Here is a 23,373-nt window from a genome sequence, read left to right as displayed (position 1 = left end):
ACCGTAGCCCAAGAGGTAGGTGCCATTACTCCCCATCCTGCAGAGGAGGAGACTAGGAGAGGGTAACTAACTCACGCAAGGCCATGTGCATATACCTCTCTATAGATTTGCTTTCACTATACACGCAGTAGCATACGCTACATACAGTCCTACACCTTGCTTTTCTTCCCACTTCCCACTTCCCACTTAATTTACTTCCTGGACATTGTTCCATTATCAGCAGTTACAGACCTATAACCATTCTTCTTAACAGATCTAGAGTATTTCCATAAATGGAAATACTATACCTTATTTAAACATCCTCTATTGGTGGGCATTTAGGTGGTTTCCTGTCTTTTGCTATTAGCATGGAGCTGAAAAGTGTATACTTGCCCACATATCTCAACATAAGTTGTATTACATTCCATGCAAATGCTTGGTCCTGGAATTCTGGTAACAAATGAGGTAGGGATTCAGTAAAGATGTTGGCCACTATACTCTACAATGGCCAAATATCTTACCCGGCCAAATATTTACACTGCTTGTAAATGTTACCGGTGACAGTGGCGATGGCGACACCCAACAGCATTTACCGCAGCACACCATCAGGTGTGTTTATGAGCGTGCCGTCAGTCTACAGCAGTAAGGAGACGGCTTCCTGGAAGTCTTTTAACTCTCAGGGTCGAAGTCCTAAAAATCACGCCTCAGAATGAATGAGTTTGCAAAACTTCCTAAGAGCACGTTCTGACCTGGGGAGGGGAGAAAGATATCACATGATTACGGTCATGGGATGAACCAAATGGTGATAACCCGGGATGGAGGAGCTTCTGCAGACAAACTGTGGGTGATGTATGTGAGGCATTCCCTGTAGGCTGGTTCAGAAGAACTGCTGCTAGTGGATGCAGGCTAATTGGGTTGGCCTTGGGCTGGAGGGAATGGAGGCATGTTCCTTGTGCTAGGCGGGGTGATGTCCAAGGAAGCAAGGCCAACAGGATTCAGACCAGACCTCTGAATGCAGAACTGACCTTCGGTTATATGAGAATATAAAGGGCCTATGGTGGGCAGTTGAAAGCTTCTGTCCATGCTGGTAGAGGGAAGATGCCACAGAGAGAAGTGTGAGCTGGGAACCTCATCAACTTTAAGGATTGTCTGAGGAAGATGCTTTCTTATCCAGATTTGTTGAAGTGCAAGCCCTCCTAGCTGGAGATCCCTGGGAGATGAGGAGGAATAGTTCTAGGAGGGGAGGGCCACTCCCCAGGTAATCAGTGTGCATGGTGGAAGAGGGGCAAAAGCTGTTCCTTAGTGCTGGACTGGCTGGGAACAAGCAAATCTCTTACTGTGGGCAGGGGTGAGGGCATCTACAGGGAATAACTGAACAGTAAGTCGTGTTTCCAAGCTCTGTATAAGGACTTGGGGATAAGACATCATAATAGCAGCTAATACCTACCATAACCAGGCCCAGGGATTAATTCATTTGATTCTCCTCACACCCCTGCACATTTATCCCCATTTTACACTTGAGAAAAGTGAGTCACAGAGAAGTTGACCCTCCAGAATCGAAGTCACGTAACTTGTATCTATTATCAAAATTTGATCATCCGTTTAGCCCTAGGGGATCACCTGCTGTCACCTAAGATGTGGTCTTCACGATAGCCCCCAGCAGGATGATCGGGCCTTGGGTCCTGCCTGGGACTTTCCTAAACCCCTCTAGGAACGGGCAGCTCTCAGTACCACGCTGCTCCCCCCCAGCCCTGCAGGGTGAGGGCTGCAGATATAAGCTCTCTCTGAATAACCCAACCGTGGGATAGTGGGAGCAAGAGCACTGACCTAGGAGTCAGGAAGCCCAGGGCTGGGGCAAATGGAATGGAGAGACAGCTGGAAAGGAAGGAAGGAGATGGGCTCTGCAGAGTAACAGCTATGGGCTGAACACAGAGGTCACTAGATCCCCCTATGTTGGGAGGCTCTGGCAGGAGTCAGGCAAACACTGGGGACAAACGGGGAGGGTGTGGCAGGTGTCGGGCCTCATACTGCAAACAAACTCATCCATTGCAGAAGCTGGGATATCCCAACATGGGAATCGGGATTTGCTTCACTTCAACTTGACAGCAAGTCCTTTGCCTCCACCAGCTTGGGAGGGCTGGCGTGATTTCCACAGAAAAACACTGCTTTAGCTTTGGGTCACCACCTAAGAATGTACTACTTTGTCCTCCCCAGCCCCACTCCCCACCCATGGCTAGACAGATCATGTCTCCAGGCATGTATCTGCTGGTCTGACATGCAGTCAGAAAAAGAATGAGGCTGCCTGTCTTTGGCAGCCCAAGACCTCAATGCCGCCATCCCCAGACCCATCCACCATGCACATCCCTCCCTCACTGCTCACTGAGAAGAAGGAGGTCAAAAATCAAGCTGTCATGGGGCGCGTGGGTGGCTCAGTCGCTTCGGCTCAGGCCATGTTCTCACGGTCCGTGGGTTCAAGCCCACATCAGGCTCTGCGCTGACAACTCGAAACCTGGAGCCTGCTTCGGATTCTGTGTCTCCATCTCTCTCTCTCTGCCCCTCCCCCACTCATGCTTTGTCTCTTTCAAAAATAAACAAACATCTTAAAAAATGTTTTAAAAATTGAGCCATCCACCTTTCATCAGCTGCACCTGTGACAATCATAATGTCCCAGGACCTCTGTCCTCGCTCTGGTCTGCGAGGTGCTCTGGAGTTGTCCTTCCAACCCCCACGGGTTGTCATGGTGTCTGCTGCTCAGACTCCTCACTGGACAGAGCAGCAGACTGTCTCCATGGCAATGAAAAGAATCTGTGGAGGAAGGACGCTGGCCTTGGAAATGAACTCACAAGAGCCCTCCTGGGAAATTAGCTCTTCCTGAGAGGTCAGGAGAGATGCCCCTCATGGAGACAAGGTTCTTTAGCCATTCCAGTGGCCTTGGGAAGCCTAGGTTTCTAACAGCGGTGTCACCATCTCTGTCTACCTTCCAGCCATGGAGGAAGCCCAACTCCAGATCCCTGGCTGCACCCCATAAGAACGGCTAGTATGGACAGCGTGGTTGGGGTGGGGGGTGCCTGACCCGGCGGTGCAGCGTCCCTGCCCACTCGGCTTCTCCTCGAAGTCTCTCTCCCGTCTGCCGGGACCCTGGGCCCACTCCTCCTTGCTAAGGTGTGAGCTGATGTGGCGGAAAACAGTGTTATCAGTGCCTCGCCCTGCCCCCAGAGGCTTGGGTGTTCTCACAGGACCTTCCATAATAAGACCAGCAGATCTCACCTGGCCCACGGCAGTCCGTGGGAGGCATTTCTGCCCTGCATTTGTGCCTTTCTCTCCGGCTTCTCACACCACGAACCTGGCTCTGGCATGGTTCAAGCTCACAGCAGAGCAGGGAGGGCATTAGGGTTCTTTGAAACCCCTAAACCCTTTCTAACCCAACACCCGCATACCTGGAATCAGGCTGGGCTGGGTTAGGAGATACGGCCTTTTCTGCCTGGGCCTCCCAGGCAGGAATCTGTCTCCCCACCTACCTCAGGCACCCAGTGACTCCTTCCCTCTCCCCGTCAATCTTTGCTCTCACAGAGAGATCAGAAACCCATTCGCACTTGAATGTGAGCAATGACAGATAAAAGCCAACTCTCAGGGCGTTCAGAAGTTAAATTGTAAGGAACGAGCTCCTAAGTGGACTTGCGGGCACCAGTTCATAGGACAGGTGCCCTAAAAGTAAAGTTTGGACTTTGCTGTTAGGGAGAAAAAGAAGGAAGTGACATGGATTTTCTTTCTTCCAAAGCATTTCTTTGCACTTGCCGACTCCCTTGGACAATAAAAGGTTTGTTTCGCTTTAACTTCTAGTTCTTAAGCCAAGGAGTGTGACTTCATAAAAGTCTGCTACACTGAAGCTAGGTGTGGTGTCACCACAGAGAACGTTACGTTCACTGCCCGATGTCACTGCTTCCTCGTTAGGAGCCCAGGAGCACAGCCCTGTAGCCACTGCCACACCTATGGAGCAGCCTGGGGTCGGGGGGTGCAGACAGCACCCCACCTTGCCTCCCCTCCCCTCTTCTGCTTAGTAATCCTGGGTTCCGCCTGGGATTTCTCACTCCTGAAAACGCATCTGAAAGGCCTTCATCAAGTACACTTGAGGTACCGGCTGTGTCACTTTTTTCACTACGTGACTGTCTTTACTGGAATTCCTCCAAAAGCAGAGCCTAAGACCAGCAAATCCTTTGTGATGTGGGTCGTGGGGCACAGAAGTGAGAGGGCGGGAAGGGAGACACGGCAGCCTCTGCTGTGGGCAATGGGAATGGACTCCACACAGACTCACTGAGGAAATCGGATGACTTCCTGTTCCTCCTCCCTCAGGGCTCCCCACTGGCCGAGGCTGCCCCTGCCCCTGGCAGGCAACGCCCACCCCCCCACAGGACTCCCTCTGCACTCCCCTGGGCAGAAAAGCAGATGATTTGTGGTGGGTGTTGCAGGTAAGTCTGGGGTCCCCAGGAACCGTCCACCTACACTGTGGCTGACCTCTGAGGTGGGCTGTGGCCACACTTTGGCACGTTACTGAATTTTTCTAGAATCTCAGGTTCTCAGCAGGTAAAATGGGACTAAGATCTGCCCTGCCTCACAGAGTTGTTACTAACTTTAAAATGGAGAATTCCTGAGAAGTAGCACTGTTCTTGATCCAGAATAAGGCTCAGTTAGTGGCAGCTACTACTCTTCCTATGACTGGGGACAGTGGGGGTCGCCTATCTTGCACTAAAGCCCTGGGGGTCTGTTCCCCACCTCACCCTCTCTCTTTGGCAGGACCCAGATTGGGCAGGACTGGAAGTCATTTGGGAGATGAATCCTGAGGAAGCAGCCTGAGTTCTGGGACTAGAAAACTTCAAGAGTTTTTCCTTCCTTTCCCAAAGGAAAGACAACTGCTTTCCAGAGTGCAAGAGGCAGAGAGGGCTATAGCTCCAGAGTGGCTGGGGAGGAAAATCTTGCTTTTTCTAGAAGGAACCATTTTTCTTATATGGTTTGCCTCTGCCATTTCCAGGAATTTAGGGTCTAAGAAGGGGTTCCCAGAAGCAGGAAGAGCTAGACACACCAGGCTGACCATCCAGAAGACGAATTCGGTCATTCACAATCCATTCAGTTATTCAACAAACCGCACTGAAAAGTTTCTAGGTGCTGGGCTTTCTGCTAGAGGCTGGGGCTTCAGAGATGCAAGACCATCTCTGAGCCCAAGAAGAAAACAGAACACTCTGACAACAATGCCCACACAGTGCAGTAAGTGCCATGGGAGTGGCTGCCCTGGGGGATGGCTTCTGACGAAGGCAGCTATTTGTTCAGAGACCTCAAGCAAGAGAACACAGCCTGTGGGGAACCATGAATCCATCGGCCAGCAAGAGGAAAGCTCCTGAGGGCAAGTGATGGTTTGAAAAACAGAGGGACAGGGGCTCCTGGGTGGCTCAGTCGGTTAAGCCTCTGACTTTTTTTTTTTAGTGTTTCTTTATTTTTGAAAGAGAGAGACAGACTGTAAGCAGGGGAGGGGCAGAGAGAGAGACACACACACAGAATCTGAAGCAGGCTTCAGGCTCTGAGCTGTCAGCACAGAGCCCGACGCGGGACTCGAATGAACTCACGAACCATGAGGTCATGACCTGAGTCAAAGCTGGATGCTTAACCGACTGAGCCACCCAGGCGCCCCAAGCGTCTGACTCTTGATTTCAGCTCAGGTCATGATCTCACGGTTCGTGAGCTTGAGCCCCGCATCGGGCTCCACACTGTCAACGCAGAGCCTGCCTGGGATTCTCTTTCTGCCCCTCCCTCACTTGTGTGTTCTCTCTCCCTCTCTCAAAATAAATAAATAAACTTTAAAAAATTGTTTTAAACAAAACAACACAAAATAAAACAGCAACAAAGGAGGCAGAGGTCAGGATCTGAGGAGCTGTTCCCCAGACAAAGGAATTTGGCCTCATCCTGAGGCTGATGGAAAGCTATCTCTGCATCAATGGTGATATCTCCAACTATCGTAGAGGTGAAGGGAGAATGGAAAGCAACCAATAAACCTCTCTGCCAATAAAGTTTGGACCTCTGCTTAAAACACCGCCAGTCATGGAGCTGTTTCGTCCCTCCTCTTCTACTTATTGAAGAATGGTCCACAAGGTATCCTGAGTCACCTTTGTAATTCCACTCAGAAAGTCCATAGCACTGCTGTGGAGCCTCAGGTGCAATAAATATTGGGTGGACGGGTGGATGAAAGGAAGGCCAAACAGGGGTAATAACGACAGATGAGATGGGCACTGAAACTGGTAAATACACATATGTGCTTGTACGTGCCCAGACTGTCTTTGGGAACAGCGATGGCCTGTGGGGAAAGGAAGCAGATTCTGGGGTTCAGGTGTGGAAGGGAGACTCGCCTTTCACTTTTCACCCTCTTGAAGTACTTCAATTTCTTACCATGTTCTATGAAAATACTTTTTAAAAATAAATGCATATACTGTCAATACCCTCCAGTCAAAGACTACCACGAATACAATGTAGTCAAATAAAATTGGGATTTATTGACTCTTAGCAGATGAGGGAAAACATAACCCGTGGGGACATGTGGGGTGTCTCACTAACAGAATGTTAGAAAGGACTTATCAGATCGGGCTTATGTTGGATGATTTTGGGGAGGATTCAAGGAAGCAAGGCTTTGCTCTGGATTGGATCCTGGGATAACTCTATGGCTGGAATCTTAATCATGAGTATCTTAATTTGTATGTAGAAGGAGAGAAGAAAAGGGCAAAGTTATGGGGGCTGTTGACGAAGCAGCAGCCGTCATCCATTATTCAGGATGGAGGACAGATGTTCAGATTTTTGTGGTTTGGACAACAATTTGTCTATATTCAGGGGCTCCTGGGTGGCTCAATTGGTTAAGTATCTGACTTGACTTCAGCTCAGGTCGTGATCCTACAGTTTGTGAGTTTGAGCCCCACATCAGGGTCTATGCAGACAGTGTGGAGCCTGCTTGGGATTCTCTCTCTCTCTCTCTCTCTCTGCCCCTTCCCTTCTCTCTCTCTCTCTCAAAATAAATAAATAAACAATTTTTAAAACTCCCTTAAAAAATAATTTGTCTGTGTTCAGACATGATTTCAGAGTGATCTTGTTTTTGTCCTCATCCATCAAGGGGACAGAATGGGCTTGTCTGGTGGCAGTATCCCCCCGAATTGTTTATGTCTAACTGAACACCCTTGCCTAGTGCTGGGGTGGGGGGAGGGGGGTCCAGTCCATCAGGACCAAGGCCTGACTAATTGTGCCGGGTCAGCTCCAGGCTACCCTTCAAACTAAAGAGTACAGATATTAATTCAATTAGTTGATCTTTCTTACTATACTGCCTGAGTCATAATAGAAATTGAGCATATTTTTTAAAATATGGGTTCAACACTAAGTAAGGATCACTTCAGCAGCTTTTTGTGAGAGACCAGGAAGCTTTAATACAGTATATTCTAAAGCCTGAGCTGGGGAAGGTCCCTGAGAATGGGCCCACTCGTGGCTGACATAGATGGCCAGGCTCTCTGACCCATCAACAACACCATAGCAAAGTCACGTGGGCAGGGGTTAGTGTCAGCTCCACAGCCTCAGACAGCCTGGGCTGCTATAACAAAACACCACTGACAGGCTGGCTTAACAACAGACATCTATTTCTCACACCTCTGGAGGCCCAGAATCTGAGATCAGAGTGCCCCCTTAGTCAGGTTCAGGTGAGAGCAATTTTCCTGGTTTCCAATGGCCATTTTCTTGCTCTAGCCTCACCTGGTTGAGAGAAAGAGAGAGATCTCATGTCCCCCTCTGCCCCTTTTTTTAAAATTTGTTTTTAACATTTATTTATTTTTGAGAGAAAGAGAGAGAAAGAGTGCAAGCACAAGTAGGAGAGGGGCAGAGAGAGGGAGACAGGGAATCTGAAGCAGGCTCCGCGCTATCAGCACAGGACCTGTAGTGGGGCTCGAATCACGAACTGTGAGATCATGACCTGAGCTGAAATCAGGAGTCAGCCGCTTAACCCACTGAGCCACCCAGGTGCCCCTCATGTCCCTTTTATAAGCCCTCTTACCCCATCATGAAGGCTGCACTCTCATGACCTCATCTAACCCAAATAACCCATCTCCTGGGGTGCCTGGGTGGCTCCGTTGATTAAGCCTCCGACTCTTGGTTTCAGCTCAGGTCACCGTCTCTCGGTTCATGAGTTCAAGCCCCGCATTGGGCTCTGTGCTGATCGTGTTGAGCCTCCTTGGGATTTGGTCTCCCTCTCTATCTGCCCCTCCCCCACTCTCTGTCTCAAAATAAAAATAAACTTTTAAAAAAAGGCCCCATCTCCAAATACCACCATGTTAGGGATTAGGATTTCGATATATGAATTTTAGGGGTACATAGACTTTCAGTCCACAGCACTCCCTGTTCAAATGCAGAAACTCCTGCCCTGGAAAAGAGAACTTATTAGGGGATCGTCTGTGGGGCAGGTAATGGGCCAAGTGAACCTGACACAGGACTGTCTCATGGCAAGGCCAGACTGAGGATCAGGGAACCTCATCTCTGGACCACTTCTCCTACCAGCCCACCACACGGCCAAGTCCCCTCCCCTCCATGGGATTCAGTCTCTTTATCTGTAAAATGGCAGGGGCAAGGGAAGGGAGAAGTAAACCAGATCACTGTATGATCTTTTCCATGATCCTGGGCACAAATGTTCCAAAGGCAGGTGATGAGCCCATTTCAGCCTCTTCTGGTAAAGGCAAGAGACCAGGTGCACTGGAGAGAGGCCAGCATATCTGGCAGGAAAAACACAGCCTCCATGACAAGCAAGTGGGCTTCGATCTCACAGACTCAGAGGGCTACACCTCCCTGCACCTGCGTCAGTTCTTAATTCCCAGCAAATGAAACAAGACAGGAGGGGCACTGAGCCTCCCTGAAAGGACTGGCGTGGAGTCAGCTGCTAAACTTCAGGAGGACAAGGAAGAGAAGAAAGGAGGTGGAAGAGAATTCTGGAAATGGCTCCATCTGAGGTGGGCTGTTCTGAAGTTGGGTGGTGGGGGTGATGGCTTCTTTTGATTGGCATCCCACACTCCGTCCTGTCTGTTGAAAGGAACTCTACATGGGAGCTAATGGTGCCATCTGTAAGCTGTTTAATTGGCCAAGGGGGTCACTTGCTTTGGATGAAAAACGGTCATCTTCTTGGTAGAGTCTGACCCAGGACATTCAAGACCCAAAATGCCTGGTGTTTGGGTTGGGCTGGCTGCTGAGTTATCCATTCATTAAACTCCAAGGCCCCACATCTCATCCCCACACCTGCGGTGCTTTGGATCACCGAGGAGCCATCTTTACCACCAGCATCTTTTGTCAATTACTCCCAGAAGCTGGGTCACCAGAAAGGGGGAAAAGGTGGCCCTGGATTCCTTCCCTCCTAGGACCTCACATTCTAAAACTGTCCTGATTTTTTACTTAGGGAGAAGTAAAGGGAGTTTCAAAATTGATATGTAAATTTAATGGCATTGAGTGTTGCATTTTAAATTTTCATTGTTTAACAAGTAGAGCATCTAGTTGTTGAGAGACCGAAGCTCTCTTTGTGTGTGATTAGTTTATTAAGAGTTTCCTCTCTGATCTTCCTTTCCTGCCTTCCTCTCTCTTCAGTCTTCTGGGAACCCTGCAGAATAGCCATGTGCACCACTCAAACCAGTAACTGGAGATTTGAGATCTGGCAGCTTGAAAGCCTCGGTGGAAACTTCTGATGGCCATCCCTTGGGGGAAGTGGATTAATTGTTATTTTGGGAGGAGGAGAGACACTTTCTCCCTGGAGCTTCACAAGAGCAATGGGTTGAGAGTTTTGTGGGGGGTTTTTTGTTTTGTTTTGTTTTCAATGCTTATTTATTTTTGAGAGAGAGAGAGAGATAAAGCGTGAGGGGGGAGGGGCAGAGAGAGAGAGGGAGACACAGAAATCTGAAGCAGGCCACCCTGGGACCGCCCCTCCTTCCCCAGATGCAGCACCAGGACCCTCTGCCCTCGCACTGCCCCTTGAGCTGCCCTCCCGCTCATTAGGCCTGGACAGACACAACCGGGAATGTTCATTGCAAGAGTGAGCGATACACACTGGTGGGACAAGGGACCCACTGCCAGCGTGGTCTGGAAAGAAGAAACCAGGCCTGGGACTGCAGCTTTTTATTCCCATGGGGCCACAACATCCGATCAAGGTTGGATACCCTCAAGAGTTGTAAGACACAGAATCCTCCGTCTGGATTGTCATCACTCGGTTTATCATAATCCTTACCTATGGCCATCCCTGGATACCCTAGAATTCCCCATGCCTTGATACTTTTTTTCTCCAGATCTTTCCTTAGGAATCAGAGATGAAGGGGTTAACTTGAAATGTATTAATGCAGACAAAGTGCTCCCAGGTGGAGCGGCAGATGTGTCAAGTCCCCACTTCACCCAGCTCCATTTCCTCCTCTCCCTCCTCCCCTGTCCCTCAAGCACACAAGTACCCCAAGCTGGCAGAAACCCTCTGATGAGCCAAACTGGCTGCTGTTGTTTTGTTTTTCATTTATTAGCCCAGGTGAAAGCAGCTCAGCACTGCCCAAGGGCTGTTGGGAACCCAGTATGTACTGAGGTTGTTTATTCCAAGGAAGCACTTATATGCGGGTGTCTGTGACCTGCAGCCCTCTGGCTGGAAACCTAGCCTAAGGAGTCCTCCTAAGGGGAGGCCGGAGGGGGAGACTCAGTCTGGCCCTAGTCCTTAACCAAGCCGGTCCGGAGCTCCCGCCCACTTGTGTGGCTCTAAGGCAAGAACTGGGAGCAGAGCAGCGGGCCTGTCCTTCTCCCTGTCCTTGCACCCTCCCCTTCCTGGCATGCCCTGGGTAACGTGGGCCCCGGGTGGGCTTTTCCAGACACTTCTCAACAGAGGAAGGGGCAAGAGCCATAAATGGAGTGCCAAGCGTCCCTCCACACCCCCGTATGTTCACCTGCTCTCTCTCCCAGAGGGAGAGCTCTCTCTTCTCCTTCCAGAGGGGAGTCTCACTCTACCAGGGACACACACTCGCTGTAACAAACACACAGCATGTATCGCTGGGGTACCAAATCGCCTCTCTGAGCACTGCTCCATTGCAAGCAAAGCTCTCTTCTCCCTTGGCGTCGACTCGCTGCCTCCAGCATGGGGTCCAGAACCAGGGCCTTCCTTCCCAGTAACACACCCTCACCCTTCCTCCTCTGCTCTCATCCTGGGAAGGAGAGGGCTCGGCAGCCCCTGCCCCACTCTCAGGCTGCCCTCTCCCCTTGGGGAGGGGGGCGTCCCTGTCCTCTGCACCACGCCGGGTGTCCTTCCTGCCGGCCTAAAGGGCACTGTCCCCGCTTGCCTGGCCACTTCCCTTTCTCTACACTCCGCCCCGACAGAGTACAGGAGGAGGTCCTGGGGCTGGAGGACCCATACAAGCTTCTGCCCCCTGCCTTGGCTATTCTAGAGCTGTGGGAGCCTCCAGAGTCTCCTCTCTGGGCCTGGCCTCCTCGCCTGTGGAATCCTGTCCTGCTCTGCCTGTCTGCATCTTCCCACTACACCTTGATGCCCAAGTCCCCCATCTTCAACTACTCCCCCAGACCTCAGCCTTCAGCCTGAGCTTTATGCTCGGTTTACTGTTGTATTCTGATTCCTCACCTCAGACGCCTCATTCAGGCCGCTTCTGGTGGCACCTTAGCCCTGCACCTGTGGCCTGGACAAGCGCCAACCCTAGGGAGCCCTCACTGTCCCCATTTCTGCCACAGAGTTCCTAAAACCCTTGGAATTTCATAAGCGATGAGAGTGATAAAGGTGTCTCGATATTCATAACAACTCCCTCGCAACTATACCTCAGTTTGTGTTAATGAAGTAACTTTCGGAAAACGGCTAAGGATGGGCTGGTTGCCAGGGAAACCAATCATATGATCGAAGGGTTGAAACTTTCAGTCCCACCCCCCTGACCTCTGGGGAGGGGAGAGGGGCTGGAGGTTGAATCAATTGCCAACTATGCCTAATGAAGCCTCCATAAAACCCTAAAGGGCAGGGTTCGGAGAGCTTTTGGGCTGCTGAGCCCATGGTGATGTGGAGAGAGGGGCACTCCTGGAGCAGACACGGAAGCTGCGTATGTTTCCCCATGCTTGCCCAACGGAACTCCTCCATCCGGCTGTTTCTGAGCTATAAGCTTTTATAGTAAACTGGTAATCTAGCAAGAAAAATGTTTCTCGGAGTCCTGTGAGCCACTCCAGCAAACTAATCAAACCCAAGGAGGAAGTTGTTGGAATCTCCAAGCTAGAGTCAGAGCACAGGTGACAGCAGGGACTTGTGATTGGCCAGTAGAGTGGGGGCTGGTCTTGTAGAACTGAGCCCTTGACCTATGGCATCTCACCCTATCTCCAGGTAGATGGTGTCAGAATCAAGTAGAATTGGGAGACATGCAGCTGGTGTTAGAGAACTGCTTGGTGTGGGGGAAGAGCCCACACATTAGAATTGGGTACAGGAGCACCTGGGTGGCTCAGTCGGTTAGGCATTCGACTCTTGGTTTTGGCTCAGGTCATGATCTCACAGTTTCATGAGTTCGAGCCCCAAGTTGGGCTCTGCACTGGCAGCTCGGAACCTGCTTGGGATTCTCTCTCTCGCTCTCTCTGCCCCTTCCTGACTTGTGCTGGCTCTGTCTCTCTCAAAAAATAAATAAAATAAACTAAAAAACAAGAAAGAAAGAAAAGCACAAAACTTTACACAGATTAAAAAAAAAAAAGAATTGGGTACAGAATTGTACCCCTACTCTACTCTTAGTCTTTTTTTTTTTCTGTACCTCTGTACCTACTAAGACATTATATATTTTTCAACATATTTGTTGCTTATTGTGCCCCTCCCCCATGAGAGGGTAAGCTCTGTAGGGAAATGATCTTTGTTTTGTTCAGAGTCGCCCTCTGAGTGCCCAGAACAGTGCCTGGTAGGGAGTGGTACTTTGGCACTACATTTATTGAATGAATGAATGAATGAATGAATGAATAGATTCTGCCTTATTTTAAACCCCTGTTTTCCTACCACAGTGAAGGAACTTGAGGTAGGGACCAGGTTGCCTGGTCCAATGTACGATGTAGGGAGCAATAAATGTTTTTGTAATAGAATCAGTCTCAAGACAAAGACCCATGCCCAAGGGGTCCAGAGAGGGGGCACCAGTGAGGGGCTTCAGTGAGGAGAAGGCCAGTGGGCAGGGTGCCCAGCTTAGGTCCTCCCTTGGGCACCACTTATGGATGGCAAGAGAGGAAGAGAGGCGTTCGCAGGGCTACTGTTCCTCCCAGACTCTGCTGAGCCTTGGACACGTACACAAAGCAGGACAGTGCCCATGAACATGACTCAGGACAATAAAAAGAACCTTTGCCAAGAGGAGACAACCTCAAGAACTTCACATTGACTTCTCTCTTCTGTCTAAATGAGAAGTTCTCAACCTGGAGTTGTATGCAAGATTTGATGGGACTTTTTTCTTCAGGTTCTCAAAGACCCGTATGGCCCAGAAAAGAACCACGAGGCTGGAGAACCTCAGGAGGAGTTCCAGAATTCTCCCCACTCCCTCCCACCACTCCTGCCACTCCCTCCAGCCAGCTCAGAGAATGGAGCAGAGCCTGCTGTAAACACTCACTGACCACCACCATGGGTCTGTGGACGGGCTCAGGCAGGAGACAGGAGAGGCCGTCCTCAGCCTCATTCCCCTTGTCTCTACCCTCACCACGAGTTTCCAGGCTTGAGGATAAATTTGAGTTTATTTTAGGAAAGAAATGTTTAAAGCACACGAGGCACAGAGAAGAAGCCAGGATATGTCAGGGGCCCGAGTCTCTGCTCCTTTCCCTTACGGTTCCTCCGAAGTGTCAGCCCGATGAACTCCGTCAGCTTCACAGCCCCACACCAAGAACCCACATGTTAGCCGAATCACAACAACTTAATCAGTAACCATTACACAGATGGAGAATACTGGGGGTCCTTCCTCGAGCCTGGCACAAACAAGCCCCCAGCTTCATCATCTAGCAGACCTTAATGACCCCCAGACTCCCTTAGCCCTGTCAGAGATGAAAGGAAGAGCCGGCCACGGAGATGTTCTCACCGGTGATGTAGCTGGCATCTGGAGAGCACAGGAAGGACACAAGTCCTGCACAGTCCTCAGGATGCCCGACCCTGGATAGAAGGAGGACAGAACACATGTCAATGATCTCAGACTCTGGTTCTGCTGCTCCAGCGGGAGTGGGCTCCAAGGAGGGACAAGGGTGGACCTGTGAGGGCTATTTGCATCCTCCAGGGCTCTGTGGAAACCAGACTTCAGCTAAAGGAATGACCAGCACCCAGGGAGGGGTCAGCCTGTGAGATAGACCAGCCACCCCTGACCGACTGTACCCAGATTACCAAGGTTCCAAACCCAACTCACCTCTGCAACTGGTAGTTTTCCTTGAAGTTGTTCCAGAAAACCTCATCCTTGTATAACTGGGCAAAGAGAAGACGTGGAAGAGTCAGTGCTGGCTAAAACAAGGAAATGGGCAGGGCCCGAGGTGATCCCATAGCAGACTTGCATTTCTTGGGGGTGATGGACTGAGTCATGGCTGAATTCGGAGGACAATGAGGACCTCAGCTGTTAAGGATGCTGATCTGAGGCTCCAGTCACTCCTTCATCGCTTAGTCATTGGGGAGGTTTCTACTGAGCCAGGCTGAGAAATGGGGGACACGCCCCAATCCTCACCACTTTGCTGAAGTCAGTATTGATTACTCCTGGAACCAGGCAGTTCACTCGGATGCCCTTGGGAGCCAGCTCCAATGACAGTGTCCTGGTGAGGCCCAGCAGGGCCGTCTTACTGACATTGTAGGGACCCAGTTGCTGGGAAGGGAATCAAGACAGTGATTAGGATATCGGGAAGCAAGGATGCCTGGGTGGCTAAGTGTCCGACTCTTGCTTTCAGCTCAGGTCATGATCTCACGGTTCATGGGTTCCAGCCCCACATCAGGTCTGTGCTGACGGTGGAGAAGCTAGTTGGGATTCTCTCTCTCTCCCCCTCCCACACACTCTCTCTCAAAATAAATAAACAACCTTAAAAAAAATTTTTTTTTAAAGATATGGGGAAGCAGAGGAACACATCGGTTGGATTTCTCACCTACAGATGATCCCACCCTGGTCCAAGCAGAGCTCAGACACACTCTCCCCAGGCTGGTCTGAGAACAGAAGCTGGATCTGAGGGACCCAGCAGCCACATGGGCATCAGTTCAGCCTAGGGCAGCAGGAGTAAGGTGGAGGTCTCTCCCAAACATTGTCCCTGTGGTGTTCTGGGGACCCCTTCCCCTAATCCTACCGGGCACACATAAGCAAGAACTTACCGCAACTGGCATATACGCTGAAACGGAGGAGACCAGGATGACCGCCCCCTTCCTGAGAGGAGACAGACATAGGCGAGACAGAAAACCAATAACTTAGCACAGACTGAGGTGCTATTATTTTTTAAAGACAAAACTTTATAATGATAACATTTGAATTGTTAGAGTCCTTGAATAATGCAATCCTCACAATAGCCATTCAGTTCCTGTTGTTGTCCCCATTTCCCGGCTGAGTAAACGGAGGCTCAGCAGGGTTCAGCAACAAAGCCAATAAGGGGCAGAGCTGGGACTCCAACCCTCTCTCTCTCTGACCCAGTGTCTATGCTCTGAACCTTTACACTCTTCTGCCTCTTCTGCCTTCCTGGGGTAGCGAAGAACAGAACAGAAAGCCAGGTGCTTGGGGAATGGGGCAGAGTGGGCTTGGCAAACAGGCCCCCAGGGCTGACAGTGAATGCCTATCAATGGGCGGCCTCTGACAAGCAGATGGGGCACGAGAAGACCAGAAATGAGAGGCAGGAACTTTTCCTTCTATCCAAGCCAGTCCGCAGGCCCAGTTCCGGAAGGGTGTGTGTGCATGGAGGAACCGGAAGAGCAGCTATGTCCTGAGGGAGGTGGTGGCCCAAGTCCCTAACCCGAGACCCCGAGACTGTGTGTGGAGTGGAGTCAGATACACGGGACCTAGAAGCAGGCAGGCTTCCTGGAGACTGAGAAGCAGGACGTGTGGAGGGGCGTCTCCCCGCCTGGCCTGCTGGGAGCAAAGGGGCAGATCTGTCCCAGGCTGTAAGCTGGTGAAGAGGCATTGTCCAGCTGGGAGAGAACCAGAGTGAGGGTGAAAATGACCTGGCCACAAGGCTAAGGAGATAAAAGCACAGCCCTTTCCCAAACATGGTGATGTCAAGGTTAAAGAGAGGGTGCCTGAGCCCCTGGGACATCACCCTCATCCTACAGCCATTAGAATTAGAAGATGCAGCTGTAAAAAAGGGGGGTGGGGTGTGGAGACAGGACACAGACATAGGACAGGGAGGGGAACGTGGCGATCCCAGGGACACCTCTTTTGTCCTCCCCTCCCGGCTATGGCCCCATGTTCTCTAGACTCAGTTCTTGCCCTGCCTCCCCTCCAGGCCCCACCCCCACCCTGAAACCTACCCCCTCTTCTCCATGTGAGGCAGCAGCTGGCTCAACATCAGGGCCGGGGCCTTCACATTCACGTCCAGGATCTGAAGTCAGAGCAGAGGCGTGATGGAGGGCACAGAGACACAGCCCAGGGCCTGTTCTCATAGGACACACGGGGTCCTAGAATTGGTGCAATAAACCCAGATAGCCGCATATCTGAGATCAATTCCCCTTCCCATCAGGACAAGAGGTGCTTCCGGTTTAACAGGCAGGCAGGCTAAGTGGCAGGCCTGTGAAATGTGAATTGTTCAGGACTGGGGTGAAGGAGGGCGGTGTTCAGGCCTTTTAAAGAAACTGGACTATGTCCTGGTTGTGCAGACAGAAGCTATGCGCAGAGGCCACTGGAAAAAAGATTGAAAGTAGAACGGATGGAGGGAATGTAGGTGCTGGGAGCAAAGGAGATTTCTGGAAGAGTTGTCTTTGTGTTTCCACTGGTTTATGTCTTTGTCTTGTCCCAATAGAATTTAAGGTGTACACACAATGCAACAGCATAAAACAAATCAAATTGGTATTATGTGTGAAGAAATGGAGAACAGTAAAAAAAAAATAAGTGTAGAAAAATAAGAAAAAGCAAGAGTAAGGTTGGTGCCCACAGTTCACAGCTGGTGGTAAGAGCTGAGCATTATTCTATGATTCGTTCACAAAAATGCAAGCTGTGAGGGCCTACGTGCATGCCAGTTTACTGCGCACTTGGCTCTGAGCTTTCCTGCGGCCACCACAAAGAGGGAGACGTAACAGAGAATCGCCGTCCTGGAGTTAGGTGCCCACGCTGAGCCTGCCTGCAACCAAAACCTGGATCTGGACTCAGACATAAGGGTCCCTGACCCTCTGTCTAGGAACTGGGTCTGGTGGGACTGGGGACAGAGGAAAAGTCCGAGAGGAACTGGCAGGCAAAGATGCAGAGACCTTGAGGGCTAGATGAAGGCTCCTTACTGTCCCTCAGATGAACCTGCCATCTGGGTTCAGGACAGAGTGCCAGCTGGGACTAACATGGCAGCAGGGTCCCTCCTGTGGGCCACCGCCTCGAGTGAGGTCAGCGAGTCTGTGTCTCTAGGGAGTGAGGCTGCACATCTGCGATGCCACGTTTTCACCCCACACTCAAGCACCCCCTTGGACACGGGCAGGGGAGATGCTGGGCCAGTGTGATGACAAGCTGCCAGTGTTGGGGATGACCCCCAGGACTATAAGAAGTGGCTCAGATGGCTAAAGGCAAGAGAGCATGAGATCTCTGATAAGAAGGAACTGAGGCTTAGACGAAGGGACTTCCTGGTCATTCTCTGTTCGAAACAGACCCCCGCCATCCCGCCGATGTCTGCCCTAAGCTCCATGGATGTCAGGCTGGGTGATGGGCTCAGACAGGGCCCCTCTAAGACTCAGCAGCCTAACATGAGCCAAGGAAAAGGTTCGAGCCCCTCCCCTGCTGAAGAGGACTGCCCTCTTGGAAAATCAGGAAGTGTCTCTGGGCGCCACGAAGTCCTGAGTAGAGATTGTGGGGCTGAGGAGGATGGATGCTAGAGAGTCTTCAGGCAGGAGACGGGTGGAGGAGAGGCGGAGGGACGGGAGATGGGAGATTTCCCAACCAGCCGGAGAAAATGGGGGTCTGCCTGGGGAGGCGCTCAAACTGGCCTAGGATAAGATGAACAAGAAGGAACTCCCAGGACACCTGCTGAAAACTGCATGCAGAGAGAGCGGCAGGTCAATGTCACACTCGTTTTGTGACCCTTTCACCTCTGAGGTGGTGGCAGATGTGCCCAGAGAGGACTTCTACCCAGTGGGACAGACAGCTCGCAGACTAGCAAGACCTTGGAGAACAGGGTAGCGGCACAGAAAGCAAGGCCGGGCTGCGGGCAAGTGCGGTCAGCTTCAGGAAAGAAGATGTGAAATGGGTTCTGGGGAAAGAAGAGTCTAAGACACTAAAAGGGAGAATGACTCAGGAGGGTTAGGAGACGGGCAGCCATGCGGTCCCAGCTACTTCATCACAAACAGTCCTTCGGAGGCCTCGGGAGGCTGGGGAGCCTGAGGAGGCTGCTAGCAGCAACTGCGGGAGCTCAGACTTCAGGTCATCTCAGAGGATGGAGGAAAGGGTAAGCGGCCAAGGGCAGCAGCACAGGAGAGGCGGCCCTTGAACCATGTCTACGGAGCGCAGAGAGCTGGGGAAGGCAGAAGGGAGTGTTCTGGCCAGTGCTTGGGATGAAGAGGGGGGCTAACAAGGTGATTTCATTGCAGTCCGTCTTGTCTGGTAGAGGGACTCGGAAACCAAAGACAGGAGTGAATGGCTCGGGAGTCCTAGGATAACAAAGCTCAAAGTAGACCTCAAGACATTTTGCAAGGCCCCTTCTGGACCCTGTGGCTCAGGTGGCAGGATCATCAGGTGGAAGGCAGTGGGTTGGAATGTCCAGGCTCATGGGAAGCCGATGGCCGGGCCCAGGCCCGACAGGTGTAGCAGCAGGTTCATCTGAGGGACAGTAAGGAGCCCTCATCTAGGAAGGGTGAAGAAAGAGTCTCAACGGCAGGTACAGGTCACCAAAAAGGGGCAAAATCACCACACACAAAGAAGTAAAATATATCTGCTGTCAACAAAGAGCAGAGACCTTACTATTCTTGACTCTTACTAGGAGCAGAGACCTACTCCCACAGCTGTAAAGCCAGAGCCTGGAACAGCGCCTGGCACATAGCAAACACTCAATAAATATTTGCTGAATGAATAAGTGCAAAAGGGATGGGAAGGGAAAAAAGAAGGCAGCAAGAATGTAGGAAGCTGCTTTAAACACACCCACATGGGAAAGGAGCAGCGGAGCACATTCCAGGGGACAAGTGGTCAGTGCCTGTTTTCACAGTAACTTCAGGGGTTGGGGGGGCAGAGTCTCAACAGGGGAGCACGTCAGACCCCTCTGCCAGCTCCCAACAGCAGCCTCTCACCTTGTCCCACACCTGCTCACTGGCCCCCAGGGTGCTTTCCACCAGCGGGAAGTTGACGCCTGCACTGCACACCAGGATGTCGAGACCCCCACAGTGCTCCAGGACCTGGGGGAAATAGTGACATGAAGGGCAGACGCGGGGAGGCCTCCCCTCCCAGCACCGTGCCAGGCACACAGGGCATTGAGGCAACCCTTGCTAATTAGATATTGTCTCGACCAGGAATGGTCACAAAGCTGGTGTGAGAACCCAATACTGGGGGAGGCAAATGCCCTAGACAGGCCCAAGGATGGGCTCTGCAGAGCTGAGGGCCTCAGGAGAGGAAGGTCTGTCTGCTCCAGGAATCCATCTACGCCTGAGATGGGGAATCCCTTTAGATTCCTCCTCAACCACAGTTCTCCAGGGCAAGGGTCCTCTTTCCAGAAACCCAGCGTGAACAATGAGGTCTACCCGCTGAGACCATGAGAAATCCTGGTTTCCAGACTTTTGTCAGGCCCCCCAGACCCCACCCCAGTCCCTGCCCCACAGAGTGGGAAGGGCTCTGCGCATTCTCCTCCCCATGTCCTTCTACCCCTGTGGCCCCTCACCGAGTCCACCAGACGCTGCCGGGCCTCGGCCTTCCCCACGTGGCACACGGTGCCCACCACGCTCAGCCCCTCCCCCTGCAGCGCCGCCACTGCGCGGTCCACGTTCTGCTGCTTCCAGCTGCTGACCACCACGCGGGCCCCGTCCCGGGCCAGGCGCCGGGCGATGGCGAAGCCGATCCTGTGGCAGAGATGGAGGGAACAAGACAACCTCAGCCCCTTGCCACCAAGGTCCCTCGACTCAGCCCTGGAAACCAACAAGGCTGCGTCCTGATCTACAACCCGGAGGCACCTCTGTGGAAGCAAGAGTCCTTGTGAGGGCTCGAGACCCAGAGGGCAATCAGGGCACTTACCCATCAGTGGACCCCGTGACCACGGCCACCTGGTCGGCCAGGAGGGCCTGTTGGCTTATCCCACTGCCGCTCATGCGCACAGAGAGCCTAGCACGGAACGGAGCAGGCTTCTGTGGACCCAGGCCACTGTTGGGAGCATGGCGGCCAGTTCCTTTCTGTGCTTCCTGCCGAACTCGGCCCTGGAGGAGAGAGTCAACTTCACCTATCACTGGTGCGTGAGTGAGCATGATGGTAATCTTCCCCCAGCTCCTGCAGACGGACAAGGCCAGCAGCAGAGAGCCAGAGAGAGTCTGGCTAGGCAGGGTGAATTTCAAACAGGTGAGCCTCAGGTCAGGCAAACTCTGTGTGAAAAGTCTCTATTTATAACACAGGCAAATTAGAGCGTGAGACCCACCATTCGGTAGACAGGATTCTTTTCCCATTCATTCCATGACCAAGCACGGAGCACTTGCAACATGTCAGATAAAGTAGACCAAGGTCCTGAGCGCCTGCATGACATGCTCACCAGGCTGTGCTGTAGTGAAGCTAATGGAATAGAGGCTGTGTGGAGCCTAAGCCGGACAAAGCAGCCCCACGCCAGGCTGCAGGGTACAGAGCCGTGCCCTTTGGACGCCCTCAGGAAGGAAAGGGGTAGGTCTGTGCAGGTGTGAAGGCAGGGTGAGGACCTGGTGTGGAAGACTCACACATGCAGACACTGTATGAACCGGGGATACATGAGAGAGGTTTGCGTAGGGAACCCTCTTTCACTGAGACCCCAAATTTCCCAGCTCCACATCGGTGTGAGCGCAGAGGCTCCTGCCTCCCCCCAGTGTGAGATTCCCATTTTCTTGCCCAGGAACCCTGTGGGGTCCTGAATCTAGAAGTCTGAACCTTTTCCTGCAGGGAGGCAGAGGGGAAGGAATGGTTGGAGAAAAGGGTCACTGAGGATATGGCAGGGACTCAGGATATACTTTTCAGGTAGGATAGTGCCAGGAAACTGAAGAGACGCGGTCCCTGGTGGCTCTGGCCTGGAGGGGCCATCAGACACACACTTTCAGGAGGCCCTGGTGCGGGCTGACTGTCCGCAGACCCTCATCGGTCCCAGACCTGCCCCAGCCACTCCAACACCAGGGGACTCCTCGTTACTAAGCAACCCTTGCCATACCTACTGCAGCTCCCTTGTTCCTTAGCAACCAACCTTTACATAACCCAGTTCCCTCGAGTTTGGGGTCCGTATCTGTAATAATAAATGAATGGGTGCTGCTCAGGAATTAGGGAGACATTTCAGATTAAATATCAGTTTGTATCCATGTCACAATGAAGATAATCAAATGGTCTGCTTTAAGAGACAGCTGTGGTTTCAAATTTATGTCTCTTCGGATACCATATTTCCAAAGACACCCTTTGCAGGTCCTAGACCTCGTCTCCTTTTTGTCCTAAGCTGCTGTCACTCTCCTCTCTCTCACATGCTCTCTCTTTTCTGCCAAGGTCATGTATCTATCTACAGCCTTCCAATTCCAGAGGATGAAGGGTTTCAGCTTCTGATTTTTCTACCGTTCCTAAACAGGACACCAGATTCTAAACACTGTTATGACCCCTGGGGGACTTCTCTACCCCCAGCTGTGAGCACAGATTAACCCCACGAAGCTCAGGGGAATTGGTCTCCTTGGCTGGGAGGGCAGCAGGAAAAAAGAGAACTGGAATTTTGTCAGGATGGGCTGCCCCCTGCTGGAAGACCAGAGTTATGGCACCTCTGAGAAGCTGTTAGCATACCGGCAAGTCTGTGGCTGTCCCCTCCTCCTTTCTACAACAGTTCTTACCAAGCCTGCTCCTTTTTAAACTTGCCGCGAGATGGTCTGCAGGAAAGCTGTCCTACTTGTAGGGAAAAAAGCAGCTGTGGCCTTTTGCAGGTAGAAAGCATGGAGAGACTGGGCAGGCCCCGTCTGTCTGTCTTGGTTCTCCTTCCCATTCCAGGTTCCTCTTTCCCAGGGCCTGAGACTGAGCAGCTTCCAAGGGCCCAGGCTCTTGCTCAATCTGCCCTTGTCCTCACTTCTGCTTTCCTCTAGAGCAGTCAGCAGGGCCAGCTAGGCCAGAGTCGACCACAGGTCCTGGGAGCTTAGAGTAGCCTCTGAGCCTGGCACTGTCCACCCTGATCCCCCTTTCCGTGCTGATCAGTTCAGTTGCCCAGAAGTGGAGGTGGGGAAGCCAAGTGGGCACACCCTCAACTTAGTCCCATCTTGGAGCTGGATGGCCTTCACCAAAGAGAAAAGAAAAGGGAAAAGCAAAGAAAAGATTAGGGGAAAGACATACAGTAGTTAGAAACATTGAAAATCAGCAAAGAGAGAGATGAGGCAGATATCTACAGAAGGTGCGTGATTTGGGCAAATCTGTTCCCTACTCTGGCTCCAGCTGCACCTGGGTAAGATGAGGCGCTGAGTTGGGGGACCCTAAGGGCTCTGATAGCCCCCAAAAGCTTTATTATGAGAATCAAAGAAAAAAACAAAGACAGCTGCAGACAGAGCCAGGGAGAAAGAAGCATCCGCATGCAAAATAAAAAAGAGTGAAGGTGGGCAGTAGTAGTGACATGGACCCCAACGCAGCCAGCCGTTTGCTGGGCCACATTGTCCCTGCTCTGGTCTTACCTGGGTATGCTCTTGTCGTCGTTCTTGAGTGCAGGTCAGGAGCCCTTCTGCTGGAGAGCTTGCAGCTGACTGAGTGTGAGGATGTGAGGAGACAACAGACTGGGTTCCAGGCACTGGGACTCTATCTGAAAAACTCAAGGATTCTTGAAATCCACCTTCTTAAAGTTACGAAAGGCAAAGGTGAAAGACAGAGGTGAGAAAAGCCCTCCCCCACAGCTGGGGAGGAAACTTGGGAACAGGGGTGGCCCGGGGGAAAGTGCAGGACATGCTGTGTGAGTAATTGTCTGCAGAATGTCACACATGCCATTCACCAGGAACCCAGTCCTGTCAGTCCAGCTGTCCCTAGACACTCACACAACAGAAGCAGACAGACCCAGGGCTCACTTAGCTGGTTGGGGAGG

At 51.8% G+C, this 23,373-nt stretch overlaps 1 protein-coding gene across 1 annotated transcript; it reads right to left on the bottom strand.

The window, feature by feature from the left end:
• Window positions 1-14,031: 14,031 nt before the first annotated feature.
• On the bottom strand, window positions 14,032-22,979 carry LOC120247033 (dehydrogenase/reductase SDR family member 2, mitochondrial-like). Its single transcript, XM_039254738.1, is given in 10 exon segments — window positions 14,032-14,143; window positions 14,391-14,446; window positions 14,700-14,834; window positions 15,329-15,380; window positions 16,472-16,542; window positions 19,418-19,522; window positions 20,002-20,179; window positions 20,352-20,445; window positions 20,448-20,530; window positions 22,973-22,979. Coding segments are annotated over 9 exon segments (846 nt in total). The 5' UTR covers window positions 20,491-20,530; window positions 22,973-22,979.
• Between the last annotated feature and the right edge of the window lie 394 nt (window positions 22,980-23,373).

The sequence above is a fragment of the Hyaena hyaena genome, unplaced genomic scaffold (assembly GCF_003009895.1).
Source record: "Hyaena hyaena isolate Hyena2069 unplaced genomic scaffold, ASM300989v1 scaffold_497, whole genome shotgun sequence".
Taxonomy (NCBI): Eukaryota; Metazoa; Chordata; class Mammalia; order Carnivora; family Hyaenidae; genus Hyaena; species Hyaena hyaena.
The sequence above is the reverse complement of the archived record's forward strand: the minus strand, read 5'-3'. Positions and strand labels throughout refer to the sequence as shown.